Source organism: Bison bison, unplaced genomic scaffold, assembly GCF_000754665.1.
Source record: "Bison bison bison isolate TAMUID 2011002044 unplaced genomic scaffold, Bison_UMD1.0 scf7180017864519, whole genome shotgun sequence".
Classification (NCBI taxonomy): Eukaryota; Metazoa; Chordata; class Mammalia; order Artiodactyla; family Bovidae; genus Bison; species Bison bison.
In genome coordinates, this window is record NW_011495072.1 from 9,382,398 (window position 1) to 9,398,448 (window position 16,051).

A 16,051-nucleotide genomic window follows, 5' to 3' on the forward strand; every position below is an offset into this window, starting at 1 on the left:
ACGCTTCCCTAGTTTTCCCTGGCAACACTGGTCTCCTTTTTTTTTTTTTTTTTTACTGACGTGACATTGGCTTAAAACATTATGTAAGTTTCATGCGTATGACATTATTGTTTGACATCTGTGTACACTTCTGCATCCCCACCACCAAAAGTCTTGTTTCCATTCATCATCTCACATTTGACCCTTTCTACCCATTTTTCCCTCCCTTTCCTGCTCTTCCCCCCTGGTAGCCACCAATTTGCTCTCTGTGTGTATGTGTTTTGATTTTTATATCCAAAATGAGTGAAATCATACATTTGTCTTTCTCCATCTTATTTATTTCACATGGATTAATATCTTTAGGTTTCATTTATATTGTCACAAATGGCAAGATTTCATTTTTGCTTAATGGCTGAGTACTATTTCATTGCATACACATACCATACCTTCTTTATCCATTCATCTGTCAGTGGTCACTCAGATTGTACCACATCTTGGCTATTGTAAATAGTGCTGCAGTGAACATATGGGTGCATGTATCTTTTCAAATTATGTTTTCATATCTTTCAGATAACTACCCCAAAGTGGAACAGTTGAGTCTCCCAGAGGCAGCATATAATTAAATCTTGTTTTGAATCCATCCAGCCACTCTGTGTCTTAATTGGTGAATTTAATTCACTTGTATTTAAGGTGATCACTGCCAAGTGAGGGCTTAGTACTGCCATTTAATCTTTTGTTTACTGGTTGCTCTGTATCTCCATTGTTTCTTTTCCCTTGTGTTTCTGTCTGCCATTTTAGTTTGATAGTTTTCTATGATGCTTTTCTCAGTTTCTCTTTTCTTACATTTTGTTTCTCTGCTCTAGATGTTTTATGGTTATCATGAGGTTTGTATAAAACATATCACAGGTAAAATAGTCCTTTTTCTGCTAATAGCAATTTATTTGCCTATATGGATTCCGTCCTTTTCCTCTTCCCCTCTTATGTTTTTGTTGTCTCAAATTAACCCTTTTTAAGTTGTGAGTTCATTACCAAATTAAAGTAGGTGTAGTAATTTTACTGCTTTTTCCCTTTAACTTTTACTCTATAACTGTTTAACAATCTGTTCTGAAGTTGCAATTTTCTGATTCCATTTACCACTTTACTCAAAGTTTTGAATTCTTTTGCCTTTTTGTTTGAGTTAGAAGAGTTGTTTTCAACATCTCTTGTAAGGCAGGTTGAGTGATGATGAATTGGAGTGTCTCATATCACCATGATATTGACGTCATCCCTGATCCTTTTTCTAACATTCATCTCCATTTACACCTGAAGGACTTTGTACCTGGTGCATCTCTGTCTGAAATGCACTTTTCCCAGATCTCAAAACAATTGGTTCTCCTGTAATATCAAGGCTCATCTCATATGGGATCTCTCCAGAGAGGCCTTCCTGGACTGCTCAAACTAAAGTTGGCTCTTCCCTTGGTCACTTTCTATTACTGTTTCATTTTCCTGTTTTTTATTTTTATTTTTTGGCTAATTTATTGCTTAAGATTCCTATCAGCAAAATATAATCCCCATAAAGGTGAACTCTTTATCTTATTTACCACTGTGTCTTTAGTACCTAGAACATTATCTGGCACATAATAATAAAGAATCGATGTAGACTCATAAATGAATACTCATTACCCAGAAAGCAGCAGCTGCCTCATCATTAACACCAGTACTGCCGTATGCCTTGGGAACACTGAGGTCTGTGTCAAAGGAGGCAGTGAAACATAATAGTTAGGACTGTGACTTCATTGAATCTAGCTCTGCAGTTAATGAGAAGTGAGATGTTGGGTGGGTTATTCAGTTTTAGATTAATGTTACCTTCTCTTCCTCACTAAGTTGTTGGGAGAATTAAATAATAAAATACATGTAAAACACTTAGAACAGAGTTTGACTTTCAGCAAGTATGCCAGAAAATAGGAGCCATTATATTCTTATTTTATTAGTTAGGTCCTTTTAGTTGCAAATAAAGAAATAAACAAGCCAGCTTATGTGGCAAAGAGAAATTTATTATATAGTTATAGAGGTGTTTCATAGAACCCAAAGGCAGAAGTGCCTCTAGGCCTCAGGGAAGAGCTAGAATCAAGAGTTGGAAAACCATCAATAAATGTTCTCTCTCCATCTCTCATCGTGGCTTTTCTCCATAACCCACCCTGCCCCCTTTAATCTTCTTGCTCTGCATGCGCAGCAACTTTCCCTTCTCCTCGGCTTCTCTCTACAGAGCCTGAACTTACATATTATAGGCAAAGCCACTTTCAGACACTGACAGCTGTTCCTTGTTCTCTGTTGTAGATTCCAAGGGATGATAATCTAATTAGCCCTTGTGAGTCTGATGTCTACCCTGTCAATCAGCCAAGCCAGGGGAGGATGTGATGCAGTACAATTACAGCCGTAAGTGACCACTATATATGGTTTCAAGGAAGGGACCTTTTATTTCACTCCTGAGAAAAGCAGGCATCCCCAGAGGAGTCCATTGCACAGACCTTCCCAATGCTGACAATTCAGAGGGTTGGACAAGCTCCAGGACTTCAGCAGGCATGGAGAGAATGCCCTGGCCTTCTATTCCTTGAGCAAGTCAAGAGGCCTGTGCCCCTAAGACTCCTAGAATCACTTTGGCTCCCTACCGAGGACACTCACCAAACTAGAGACTTATCTTCTTCATGACTTCATCCCCTGCCAACACCAAACATGCATGAATTTCCTTCTGACAGCTTTCAACCTTCATAAAGATCAACCTAAGCAAATAAAAGACTTGTGAGGTTGTTGGTGCCATGACTTCCTCACACACACTCTTCTGCAACTCCAAGCCCATGCACAGCCTATATTTTCACATCTAGAAAGGTCTCCACCCAAATCACTTAAAACCAAGGACACTCATGTTTTAACTGATGCGTTTTATTGCAGAACTCTAGGTAGGAACAAGGTGTGCTAGGCAAAGGAGACTTGTACCCTAGGAAATGGAGACACAGGTCAGTTTTATGCCCAGTTGCAGCAGTGACAGCTGGTGTCAAAGACAAGCCCGGTCAGGCAATTCTGCTTGTATGTGATTCCATTTACGCAGTTCCAGAAGGCATTTCTGTTATCCGCCACTGGGTAGAGGCCATCGGCTTTGCCAGCACAGTATCCTCTACCCTCGGAGCTGCTGCTCTTATTTCCACTCCCACTTTCGTTTCCAGGACTGCTGTTGGGCTCACTGGACTGCGTGGAGGCATTACAGGCTGAAACAGCACAAAAAGCAGACCTGGCAGAGGCTCCCAGATTCACCTAGAGGTGAAGAACTAGCAGGCCTGAGGTGAGGTCTGGAGATGGGTTGCTGTTCACTCTGGGTCCTGACACCTGAGAAGCTCACAAGGTAACTCCATACTTAGGAATTATGAAATGAGTCGCCAGTCCAGGTTCGATGCACAATACTGAATGCTTGGGGCTGGTGCACTGGGATGACCCAGAGGGATGGTATGGGGAGGGAGGAAGGAGAAGGGTTCAGGATGGGGAACACGTGTATGCCTGTGGCGGATTCATTTCAATATATGGCAGAACCAATACAATATTGTAAAGTTTAAAAATAAATAAAATTAAAAAATAAAAATAAATAAAAAGAGAGAGAGAGAAAAAAAAAAAGAGCAGCTCTAATTTCAATCCGGAGAAGGCAATGGCACCCCACTCCAGTACTCTTGCCTGGAAAATCCCATGGATGGAGGAGCCTGGTAGGCTGCAGTCGATGGGATCTCGAAGAGTTGGACACGACTGATCGACTTCACTTTCACTTTTCACTTTCATGCATTGGAGAAGGAAATGGCAACCCACTCCAGTGTTCTTGCCTGGAGAATCCCAGGGACCGGGGAGCCTGGTGGGCTGCCGTCTATGGGGTCGCACAGAGTCGGACACGACTGAAGCGACTTAGCAGCAGCAATTTCAAGCCAGCCTGGTTTTAAATTTTAAAAGTTCTCTCTTATGATGCTAAAATAATTTTTAAAAAATTTTACTGAGCAATCAGTATATGCAAAATGCTTTTCTAGGATTTGTGTTTAAGTGGGGGAGCAGATAGGCTCTAAGAGAAAATCTGGACAAAATTTAGAGAATTGGTACTTCCTCTGAATTATAGATTAAAAAATATGTCAGTATGGGCTTCCCTCTTAGCTCAGTCGGTAAAGAATATGCCTGCAATGCAGGAGACCTGGGTTCTATTCCTAGATTGGGATGATCCCCTGGAGAAGGAAATGGCAACTTACTCCAGTATTCTTGCCTGGAGAATTCCATGGACAGGGGAGCCTGGCAGGCTATAGTCAGTCCATGGGGTCACAAGAGTTGGACACAACTTAACAACTAAACCCTAAACCCACCCCAGTACTGCTTAGAGTTTGTTATTCAGTCTCCCCAGGCAGGCTGAAAGAGACTTTTAATAAGGGTTTCATAGAAAAATAAATGCTAATATTGAAGGTCAGCCTAATTTCTTGAGGCTTTTCCACACCTTTAAGACTTAGCAGACCTGGAAAACCCTCACAGCAGACCTGGTTTCTCATTAGAGCATACAATTTCTAACAAGGAAAGAATGTAAGTGCCTCTCTCTCAGCCAGGCAACAGCAATGATGAGACTTCTGGGGGCAAAGGGTGTGGGAAGATGTTAGGCTGTCCTGAGTTGGAAAAGGAGCATCTATACACCCTGGGCATTCCCCTACTGTCACTTACTTGCACTCTTCAGGCCAAGAGCATCCTTCAAGGTATTTATCAGGGGGAACTTGCCCTGGTTGCAGAAAGTGCCTGTGAAATCATCCAGGTCAATGGCCCAGACCATGGCACCTCCAAAGTTGTTCTCCTTAAGCCACTGAGCCTATTTAAGAATCGAGGACACCAGGAGTCATTTTATTTCTTGAGACTCTGGGCTGAGCTGGAAGCACATTGGAGGGGCTGACCTTACCTTGATTCTGAAGCTGTTAACATTGTCATAACCAACCCACTCAGTGCCCTTGTAGGCATAGGGCACATTCTGAGAGTCATCCCATGCCTCAGTGGCTCCATCTTTCAGGAAGGCACAGATCTTTAAAAAGTCAAGAGATTCAAATCCTTTAAATATGACTCCCATGAAAAATAAAACATACACCTTCCTCTTTGATTTTTTTTTTTTTCTGTCATGTCTCCAATTGGGGTTTTCCACAGGTTTCTAATTATGGCCTTTTATCTACAGTAAATAGCAACAAGTTGTTTTTGAAATACTCAGATGTTAACCTTATTCTTAGTGCTTAATTTTGGGAACCCACATCAGTATGGGAGATAGTTACTTAATTCCCTTATGTGTTAATATAAATGACCTTAAGTATGCAGTCTGTTGTTTGAATGGGCTTCCCTGGTGGCTCAGCAGTAAAGAATTCACCTGCAATGCAGGAGATGTGGGTTCAACCCCTGAGTTGAGAAGATCCCCTGGAGAAGAAAATGGCAACCCACTCCAGTTTTCTTGCCTGGAGAATCCCAAGGACAGAGGAGCCTTGCAGGCTGTAGTCCATGGAGTTGCAAAAGAGTCAGACGTGACTTAGCGACTAAACAACAAACAACAATTGTAGTTTGAAGGGATATTGCATGCTATAAATCTTCATACTGGATTAGGTAAATGAATAGGTTACTTATACATCTGAAGCATCTGGAGTAATATTTGTGTTAAAGTATGTAAATAGTGGACAGAATGAACATTCAAGCTTCTTGCAGGTTCTAGCCCTAAGGCTAGTGTGCAGCCCAGGACATGGCATTCCCAGAGTTCCAATGTACAGCCCAGCCTACCTACCTCATAGTAGGCCCAGAACCCAGCCTCCCTGGTGTAGGGCCCGGCAGGACCAGCTCCAGAAGTGGGGGCACCGATACCATTGTTGGAAGCATCTCTTAGGATGAAATTGTGTCCGTAGGCAGGGAATCCAATGATGAGCTTCTCAGCCGGGGCCCCGTTTTTCTTCCAGTAGTTCATGGCGTATTCCTGAAAAGGTAGCAGGTGAGTTAGAGGCCTACCCAGCTGAAGACCCCACGCTTAGTTATGCTAGTCCACTGACCTAACAGGCAAAATTTAATGATGCTCATGACATAGATTAGTTTGTACTTTTTCAAAAATATTTTGGTGAGGTTATAGTTAATGAGATAAAATCGGTCACTTAGAAGATTTATCCAAATGAGACTTTTGCAAAATTTGTTTGTTTTGTCCCTGAATCTGCATGTAATTTACATCATCTCTGGTCTGCATCTGCATCTGTGTGGAGACTCACCACATTGAGGTAAGTATTGCTGCCAGTGTCAGTTGGGTATTTGTAGAGAGGGCTGTTCTCTCCTGTGTAGCCTTCCCAGGAGCCATGGAAGTCATAGGTCATGACATGGATGAAGTCCAGGTACCTGAGGTAGAATACAGGGTTGTAAAGCATTTCCCATGGCTGTTTCCCATACTTATGTGGGCATCCCTGGTAGCTCAACATTAAAGAATCAGTGATTAAGAATCCACCTGCTAATGCAGGAGACACGGCTTCTGAACCTGGGTAGGAAAGATCCCCTAGAGATGGAAATGGCAACTCACTCCAGTATTCTTGCCTGGGAATTCCCATGGACCTAGGAGCCTGGTGGGCTACAGTCCATAGGGTCCCAAGAGAGCTGGACATGACTTAGTGACTAAATAACAGTAGTAGGTATGTCCCACACTTAAGCGAGCAAAAGATACCACCTCCAAAACACCCTAAACAAAGTCCCTGGGTAGTAAGACAAAGCACAAGTCTACCTTGCAAGAGTGATGCCTACAGGAGTTTTGAGGATAAGGTGAGTCACTCACTGGGATAGCTGGGGAATCTCATAGCCAGCCTGGATATTAGAGATGCCAGCAGCTACTGCAGCGGTGACCAGCAGCCTGGGCTTGTTGGTTTGCTTGGCTTCCTGTTCAAAAGCTTCACGTGTTTCCTATAGAATAATCAAGTATAGTAAAGTATCTATGAAACTGATTTCAACTCCTTAACTATTATAAATTTATATTTGTATAATGCTTTACTTTTTCAAAATGCTTTCACATATTTTACCTTACTTTTGTTTCTCAATACTCCTATAAAGTAGACAAGATTGATGGTATTGATTGTATAGCTAATATGTGTATAAGTTAGATAATTTCACCAAAGTCTCACAGCAAGTTAGTAGCCAGGTCATGACCAAAACCCAGGTCCCAGATGATGAGTCAGAACTCTACTTATATCACTGCACTATGAAGTTATAGTTGCTGTAATAATTTATATCCAGGTTTTAGCAGTACAGAAATTTGCTTCCCTCTGTCCAGTAAATGAGCTACTTTATTGGACTGACATCCCAATAAATGAAATTTTCAATTGGTCGATGAGGAAGCTATGAACAGCCAGGTGATAGGTTCCCATTCAAGGCTAGAGGTTAATCCACCTTTATTTTGTGTGACTCTAATCTCATCCTGAGTACTGAATTCAGTTTTCATAACTGCATTATTAGGGTGTACCAGAGTGTGCTCAAGTGAAGAATGTGTCTAAAAATTGTCATATGTATGCTTGTTAAATGAACTAGGTTATTTAACTAGAAAAAAATTATTAACAAGATATTATAGCTGTCTTCAAATATTGGACCAACCAATATATTGCCAAAGGGAGAAGCTTTATTCTTTGTTAGTTCAGTGAACAGACTAGAACCAATGATTGGAAGTTATTAATTGTGACTGGAAGTATGTCTTGACTAAGAATATAGATGTTCTTTTTGATCACTAGAGCTGTTCAACAAGTAAGTGGATTGATTTTTCAACCAATGAATATTGAAATTATTGGATACTGGCAGACAATCTGGTGAAACAGATGGTATAGGAAAAATCTCTATCTTGGGGGAGGATAAATCTATGAAAGCCTTCCTCAGTGATCAATGCAAAGAAATAGAGGAAAACAATAGAGTGGGAAAGACTAGAGATCTCTTCAAGAAAATTAGAGATACCAAGGGAACATTTCATGCAAAGATGGGATCAATAAAGGGCAGAAATTGTATGGACCTAACAGAAGCAGAAGATATTAAGAAGAGGTGGCAAGAATACACAGAAGAACTGTGCAAAAAAGATCTTCATGACCCAGATAATCACAATGGTGTGATCACTGACACTTACCTAGAGCCAAACATTCTGGAATGTGAAGTCAAGTGGTCCCTAGGAAACATCAGTATGAACAAAGCTAGTGGAGGTGATGGAATTTCAGTTGAGCTATTTTAAATGCTAAAAGATGATGCTGTGAAAGTGCTGCACTCAATATGCCAGCAAATTTGGAAAACTCAGCAGTGGCCACAGGACAGGAAAAGGTCAGTTTTCATTCCAATCCCAAAGAAAGGCAATGCCAAAGAATGCTCAAAACTACCACACAATTGCACTCATCTCACACACTAGTAAAGTAATGCTCAAAATTCTCCAAGCCAGGTTTCAGCAGTATGTGAATTGTGAACTTCCAGATGTTCAAGCTGGTTTCAGAAAAAGCAGAGGAACCAGAGATCAAATTGCCAACATCCACTGGATCATTGAAAAAGCAAGAGAGTTTCAGAAAAACATCTATTTCTGCTTTATTGACTATGCCAAAGCTTTTGACTGTGTGGATCACAATAAACTGTGGTCAATTCTGAAAGAGATGGGAATACCAGACCACCTGACCTGCCTCTTGAGAAACCTGTATGCAGGTCAGGAAGCAACAGTTAGAACTGGACATGGGCCAACAGACTGGTTCCAAATAGAAAAAGGAGAACGTCAAGGCTGTATATTGTCACCCTGCTTATTTAACTTCTATGCAGAGTACATTATGAGAAACACTGGGCTGGAGAAACACAAGCTGGAATCAAGATTGACAGGAGAAATATCAATAACCTCAGATATGCAGATGACACCACCCTTATGGCAGAAAGTGAAGAACTAAAGAGCCTCTTGATGAAAGTGAAAGAGGAGAATGAAAAAGTTGGCTTAAAGCTCAACATTCAGAAAACTAAGATCATGGTATCCAGTCCCATCACTTCATGCCAAATAGATGGGGAAGCAGTGGCTGACTTTATTTTGGGGGGCTCCAAAATCACCGCAGATGGTGAGCACAGCCATGAAATTAAAAGATGCTTACTCCTTGGAAGGAAAGTTATGACTAACCTAGACAGCATATTAAAAAGCAGAGACATTACTTTGTCAACAAAGGTCCATCTAGTCAAGGCTATGGTTTTTCCAGTAGTCATGTATGGATGTGAGAGTTGGACTATAAAGAAAGCTGAGCACCGAAGAATTGATGCTTTTGAACTGTGGTGTTGAAGAAGACTCTTGAGAGTTCCTTGGACTGCAAGGAGATCCAACCAGTCCATCCTAAAGGAAATGAGTCTTGGGTGTTCATTGGAAGGACTAATGTTGAAGCTGAAACTTCAATACTTTGGCCACCTGATGCGAAGAACTGACTCATTTGAAAAGACCCTGATGCTGGGAAAGATCGAGGGCAGGAGGAGAAGGGGCTGACAGAGGATGAGATGGTTGAATGGCATCACTGGCTCAATGGACACGGGTTTGGGTAGACTCTGGCGGTTGGTGATGGACAGGGAGGCCTTGTATGCTCCGGTTCATGGGGTCGCAAAGAGTCGAACACAACTGAGTGACTGAACTGAACTGAACTGAAATCTAAAAGCCATCCTTGCTTTTCTTACTGCATTCATTTTTCCTTGGTGATCTCTTAATTATTTAACTTTATTGATGATGTCAATAAAATATATCAAATCAAGTTCTTGTCCTGAACACCAGTTTCTCATTCATCCAGTATCTATTCATCCAGCGTCTATTGGACATTCTTATGACGCCCTACAAATTCCTCTCACTCATCATGTTCAAAGACAAATTAATGAGTTTTTCTTGTTTCAAATCTACCTTCTTCCTGTATTTACCATCTTAGTTAAGAGGACCACAGTCAAATCAATTCTCAAGGACAGAAAACTGGAAGTTCTCTCTTTTCACACTTCCAATTGGTCTCCAAATCCTATTGATTCTACCCTCCTAATATCTCATATACTTCCTCTTTCTGTCCTCTCTGTTAGGATCTTTGTTCAGATCCTCAGCATTTCTGGCTTGAGTTATTGTAATGGACTCCTCTCTCCCTGCCTCCCTACCTCCTTGTAATTCATCCTCCATGGTTAAAGTCAGAGTAATTCTTCTAAAACATGAGTTTTGCCATATGTCTAGATTACTTAAGAATCCTTCAGAAAATTAGTACTCATTAGTACCCATGTAGAACCCAAACTACATAGGTAGTTATGACACCTATTAGTTGTTTGATGTTAGGTTACTTAAACTCTTTATATTTTAGCTTTCTCATTTGTAAAGTAAAGGTTATGATACTTATAGTATCTTTATCATAGGGTACATATGAAGATGAAATGGGTTATGACTTTAAAAACAGCTTATAAAATTGTGCCTGGCACATAACACATGTAATGTTGTTGTTGTTGTTATCAAATGCTGTTGAATGTAGGCATGATATCCAATAATCTTTGTGATGCAAAGATCCAATAAGTCAAAACTCCAGTTGACTTTCATTCTGGAACCACCAGATTCTCCTTGCAAAGAATTCTTTTTTGAATTTTCTTGGGCTCGGTGCTGCCACCTTCCTCCTCACCTGCACTAAGACAGTGAAGAGATGCTTGTCCTGAGAAGGGCTTCCACGAGAGCCAGGGTACTCCCAATCAAAATCCAGCCCGTCAAATCCATACTGGTGTAGGAATTTGATGACTGAAGAAATGAAAGTCTTGCGGTTCTCTGGAGTGGCAACCATAGCAGTGAAACTGAGGGAAATTCAAAGAAGGCAGAGTGAGGCCTTGGTGGCCACGTCTTGTTGTAAAGTCAAACTCCTATATTTTTGCCTCAAAGCTTTTCATTAGGACCCAAAGCCCAGATAAAAGTGTATTGCTGGTTTTCTCCTGTACTTCTTTATATAACTACTCTGCCAGCCATGGTACCTCAACGTTCTCTTTACTTTGTTATCCACCCAACTGATTTTTCTCCCAAATTGGACCTGTTGCTTTGAACACCTGTCTACCTTGGCTCACTGTGTGGTCTCTCTAAACAGTCTCTGAAGTTCATATGCCCTTAAAAGAGTCTCCTTATTTATTTTCATGACTTTCTCTTCCTTTCTTCCAGAAGGTAAATGGAGAAAAGTGCTATAACGCTCTTCTCAGGCGTTGTGCTTCTGAAATACTGTAAGAAGAGATTGTTTTGAAGTCTCAGTCACTGAATCTCTGTGAATGGAGTCCTGGAATATCCATCTAAATGTAAACATATACAACAAATTGTGTTCTATTTAGTATTGAGATTCTGGTATAGTAATTTATTTAAGTAGCATATTTGTTTAATATACATCCTTAATACCCCATCTTAGGTTATGAAATCTGAAGGAAACGGCAACCCACTCCTGTATTCTTGCCTAGAGAATCCCGTGGATTCTCTAGGCAAGGAGCCTAGTGGGCTGGTGCCCATAGGGTTGCACAGAGTCGGACACGACTGAAGCGACTTAGCCTGCATGCATGGATTGGAGAAGGAAATGGCAACCCACTCCAGTATTCTTGCCTGGAGAATCCCAGGGACAGAGGAGCCTGGTGGGCTGCCTTCTATGGGGTCACACAGAATCGGACATGACTGAAGCGACTTAGCAGCAGCAGCAGCAGCAGGTTATGAAATCTGAAGGGACATGGGTCACACTGGGCTAACCTGTTACCCATAGCAAATTAAATGAACATCCAATGCTCTCATAGAGGGCTTACGGGGCAGTTCCAAAGTTCCAGCCTCCAATGGCCAGGAGAATTTTCAGCTGGCTGTTCCTGTAAAACAAAGTAGAGAAAAGAAAAACTTCAAAATCCATGAATTCCTCAATTTAAAATAATAATGCTTTGTATCAGGCCTGATTATAAACTTTAATGTTGTCTTGATAAGATATTCTGTAGAACAATTACCCATCACTACAGAACAATTTCTTTATAAAAATTATTTGTGTTATCATTATGAATGCACAAAATCTAAGTTAGAGGACTGCTTTTTTTCCCTTGAGAATAAAAGAACAGTTTATCCATGAGTTAAAAGGAACATGGGCTTCCCAGGTGGTGCTAGTGGTAAAGTGTCTGCCTGCCAATGCAGGAGACATAAGAGAAGCAGGTCTGATCCCTGTGTAGAGATCTCCTGGAAAAGGGAATGGCAACCCACTCTTGTATTCTTGCCTGGAGCATCCAATGGACAGAGAAGCCTGACAGGCTACAGTTCAGACGATCGCAAAGAGCCGGACACGACTGAAGCAACTTAGCATATAAAAGAGACATGTAAGCATACTATAGTTTAAAATATTATAGTAAAAATTTGAGGAAATAAAATAGGTTGATACTTATGAAACTACAGAGCCTCCCCGGTGGCTCAGAAGGTAAAGAATCTGCTTGCAATGCAGGGGACCAGGGTTCGATCTCTGAGTTGGGAAGATCCACTAGAGGAGGAAATGGCAACATACTCCAGTATTTTTGCAAGGAGAATCCCATGGACAGAAGAGCCTGGAAGGCTACAGTCTGGGGGGTGGGGTGGAGTGGGGGTCACAAAGAGTCAGACACGACTGAGTGACTAACACTATTAGGGCAACCCATTTGCGTGGGATGGATGTTTCAGGGCAGCACTTGATGGGTGAGCACGATCTCCTGGATCTTGTCCTGGAAGTTCTTTTCTGCAGCTATCCCTGCTTCAAACTCTCAAAGTTCCTCTTCCTTCTCTTTCTCAGGCCTAATGTTGGAAGCCCATTTGCATCTGAAGTTGCTTCCAGTACTCCTGGGCTAAACTGCAGCAAGTGAGTGTCTTATAAAATTCTCCCTCTCTTCATGGTTAAGCTCTTTAAGACCTTCATTTATGAGTTCCTGTTCCACAGGACTAGGTTTTTTAAAAATAGGATTGTACTGGGAATTCTTACATTCTATCCTATCAGCTGAAATGATAAATGTTGCTTGGACATAATTACTTTCTCAGACTCTGTGATAATGAATATGAATCAATTGGCTTAGAATCATGAACATTTTCTGGACTAGTGGTTCTCAACCATCAGCTTAGATAAGAATAGAGTACAAGGACCAGAGCTGAAGGATAACATTAAAATTTCAGGTGTTTAACCCCTTTCTCAAAGACTGTGATTCAGTTGGATTAGGGACTGAGATTTTTATCAACTGCCTTATATGTGATTTTGATGCAAGATCAATAATAAATCACAGTTTAAGAAATACCACTTTGAAAGGCCTTGGGCTTCCCAGGCGGTGCTAGTGGTAAAAAATCTGCCTGCCTATGCAGGAGATGTAAGAGATGTGGGTTCAGTCCCTGGGTGGGAAAGATCCCCTGGAGGAGAGCATGGCAACCCACTCCAGTATTCTTGCCTGGAGAATCCCATGGACAGAGGAGCCTGGTGGGCTACAGTCTATACAGTCGCAAAGAGTGGGACATGACTGAAGTGGCTTAGCATGCACACACACATCATAACTCAAATTCTAGTAGCTACATTCTAGATACTGCCACTACTGATGTTTGCAATAGCCCATAGCCTTACTTCTCCTAGATGTAACTAACCAAACAAATTAGAAATTTAAAGATACCAATATTTTCTTGCTTGTTTTGTTTCATTTTCCCACAAAGTAGAACTCTATTAAAATACAGTAAACTCTTCTTATTTCCTGACCTCTGCTATGTCTAATCTTCAGTGTCCTCTGCCTCCTGCTCTCTGATTCAAGTAGTTAAGATGGTTTGCAGTTTCCTAGGCCATAAAAAAGATATCAAGAAGATGGCGGAGGAATAGGATGGGGAGACCACTTTCTCCCCCACAAATTCATCAAAAGAGCATTTGAACACTGAACAAATACCACAAAACAACTTCTGACGCTGGCAGAGGACACCAGGCACCCAGAAAGGCAGCCCATTGTCTTCAGAAGGAGGTAGGACAAAATATAAAAAATAAAAAGAGAGACGAAAGAGGTAGGGATGGAGATCCGTCCCGGGAAGGGAATCTTAAAAGAGGAGAAGTTTCCAAACACCAGGAAACCCTCTCACCAGCAGGTCTGTGGAGAGTTTTGGAATCTCAGAGGGCAACATAACTGGGAGGAAAAAACAAATAAATAAAACCCACAGGTTACGCGCCTAACTACAACTCCCAGCAGAGAAGTAGCCCAGATGCTCGTATCCACCACAAGCAAGCGGGGGCTGAACAGGGAGGTACAGGCTGCATTGCTTAGGGTAAGGACCAGGCTTGAATGCCCTGAGGGCAATCTGAGGGAGCTAACGTGAGATAGCAACCCAAACTGTGGGATAGCCAGAAAGAGAAAAAAAAAAAAAAAGAGGAAAGAGAACTTTCTGGTGAAAAGCTCTAACCTAAAGCTCTGCAGGCCCACTCACTGAACAAAGGACCGAACAAATACCAGAGGAGAGCCAGCTGGCAGTGGACCGGCCCATCCCCCGCTGGAGGCAGGGAGGCAGGTGGGTGACAGCCAGAGCTGGAAAGGGGCAATCTCCGCCCCAGAGATGGCATCCTCTACCAAACTGAGAGCAGGCTTCCTGTTGTTAACCAAGTCTTCCTGGGATCCTGGATGGTTGACGTCCACCAGGAGGGTCACAGCCAGAGATCAGCTCCCCAGAGGAGACACATGGCACACCTGAGACAACGCTCCTGCTGCGCACCCAGGAAACCGAGTGACTGGAACAGAGGAGGTGATAAGACTCCCGGCCCCACCTGGGGAGACTGAGCTCGCCAAGCACTGGGTCACCTGAGCTGCTCAGACCTGGGAAGGGCACAAAACGCAGGCCCAACCAAGTCTGTACCTTTGTGGAGTACCTGAGAACCTGAACCTGAGTGGCTTAGACCTGGGAAGTGCATACAACCCAGGGCCTGCCTTTGAGAGTTCCCTGCAGAGCAACTTGGAGCCTGAGCAGTATAGACCGGGAAAGCACACACATGGTGGGCGGGGGAAAACCCAGTGTGGCCCAGACACTGTGAACACTCCCCACACATGCCAGTGATATTTGTTTGCGGTGCTCCTCCCTCCCCACAGCCCAATTGAAAAAGTGAGCCTAAATAAATGGCCACCTTCGCCAACTTGTGTCAGGGTGGAAGTTAGATACTGAAGAGACTTGCAGAGGAAGCCAAAATAAACAAAGAAGAAGGAACCACTTTGGAAGTGACAGGTGCAACAGATTAAAACCCTGTAGTTAGCATTGGCTATATTGGAAGAGACCTATAGACCTTGAGAAGAATTATAAGCTGAAACAAGGAACTATCTGAAACTGAACTGACCCCATACTGCCCCCAACAGCTCCAGAGAAATTCCTAGATATATTTTACTATTATCATATTTTAATTTAAATTAAAAAAATTTTAAGTTCTTTATCACTCCTTTAATTCTTATTTTTAAAACTTACTATTACCTTGCCAAAAAAAACCCCCTATTTTTAAAGCAAATTTCATATTTTTAAAATAAGTTTTGTGATTTTTTTTTAATATTGTATTTTTGAGAGATTTTTAATCTTTGCTTTTTGGTATTTGTTATCAATTCTGTACCTTTAAGATTCCACTTTTCAGTACTCATTTTTACTTAGGAGTTTGATTACTGGCCGGAGAAGATAATGGCAACCCACTCCAGTATTATGCCTGGAAAAATCCCATGGACGGAGGAGCCTGGTAGGCTGCAGTCCATGAAGTCGCTAAGAGTCAGACACGACTGAGCGACTTCACTTTCACTTTTCACTTTCATGCATTGGAGAAGGAAATGGCAACCCACTCCAGTAGTCTTGCCTGGAGAATCCCAGGGACGGGGGAGCCTAGTGGGCTGCCGTCTATGGGGTCGCACAGAGTTGGACACGACTGAAGCGACTTAGTGATTACCGGCTTGATTGCTCTCTCCTCTTTTGACTCTCCATTTTCTCCCCCAGGTCACCTCTATCTTCTCCCTCCCCTTTATGCTGCTGCTGCTGCTAAGTCACTTCAGTCGTGTCTGACTCTGTGCGACCCCATAGACAGCAGCCCACCAGACTCCC

The 16,051-nt window shown here is 42.1% G+C and overlaps 1 protein-coding gene across 2 annotated transcripts in view; it reads right to left on the reverse strand.

Annotated features, from left to right (window-relative positions):
* Positions 1–2,877: 2,877 nt before the first annotated feature.
* LOC104981640 (acidic mammalian chitinase) overlaps positions 2,878–16,051 on the reverse strand; it is a 24,209-nt gene continuing 11,035 nt past the window's right edge. Inside the window, exons 1-8 of one of the 2 annotated variants that reach the window (XM_010830849.1) lie at positions 11,055–11,282; positions 10,635–10,800; positions 6,797–6,921; positions 6,246–6,369; positions 5,777–5,962; positions 4,919–5,038; positions 4,690–4,831; positions 2,878–3,221 (exon numbers count right to left, since the gene is read on the reverse strand). In XM_010830849.1, coding sequence (XP_010829151.1) covers positions 2,980–3,221; positions 4,690–4,831; positions 4,919–5,038; positions 5,777–5,962; positions 6,246–6,369; positions 6,797–6,921; positions 10,635–10,800; positions 11,055–11,098 — 1,149 coding nt within the window. In that variant the 5' untranslated portion in view covers positions 11,099–11,282 and the 3' untranslated portion in view covers positions 2,878–2,979. Of the gene's footprint in view, positions 3,222–4,689; positions 4,832–4,918; positions 5,039–5,776; positions 5,963–6,245; positions 6,370–6,796; positions 6,922–10,634; positions 10,801–11,054; positions 11,283–11,775; positions 11,833–16,051 lie in introns of those variants that run through there. The other variant, XM_010830848.1, reaches the window with a different exon arrangement.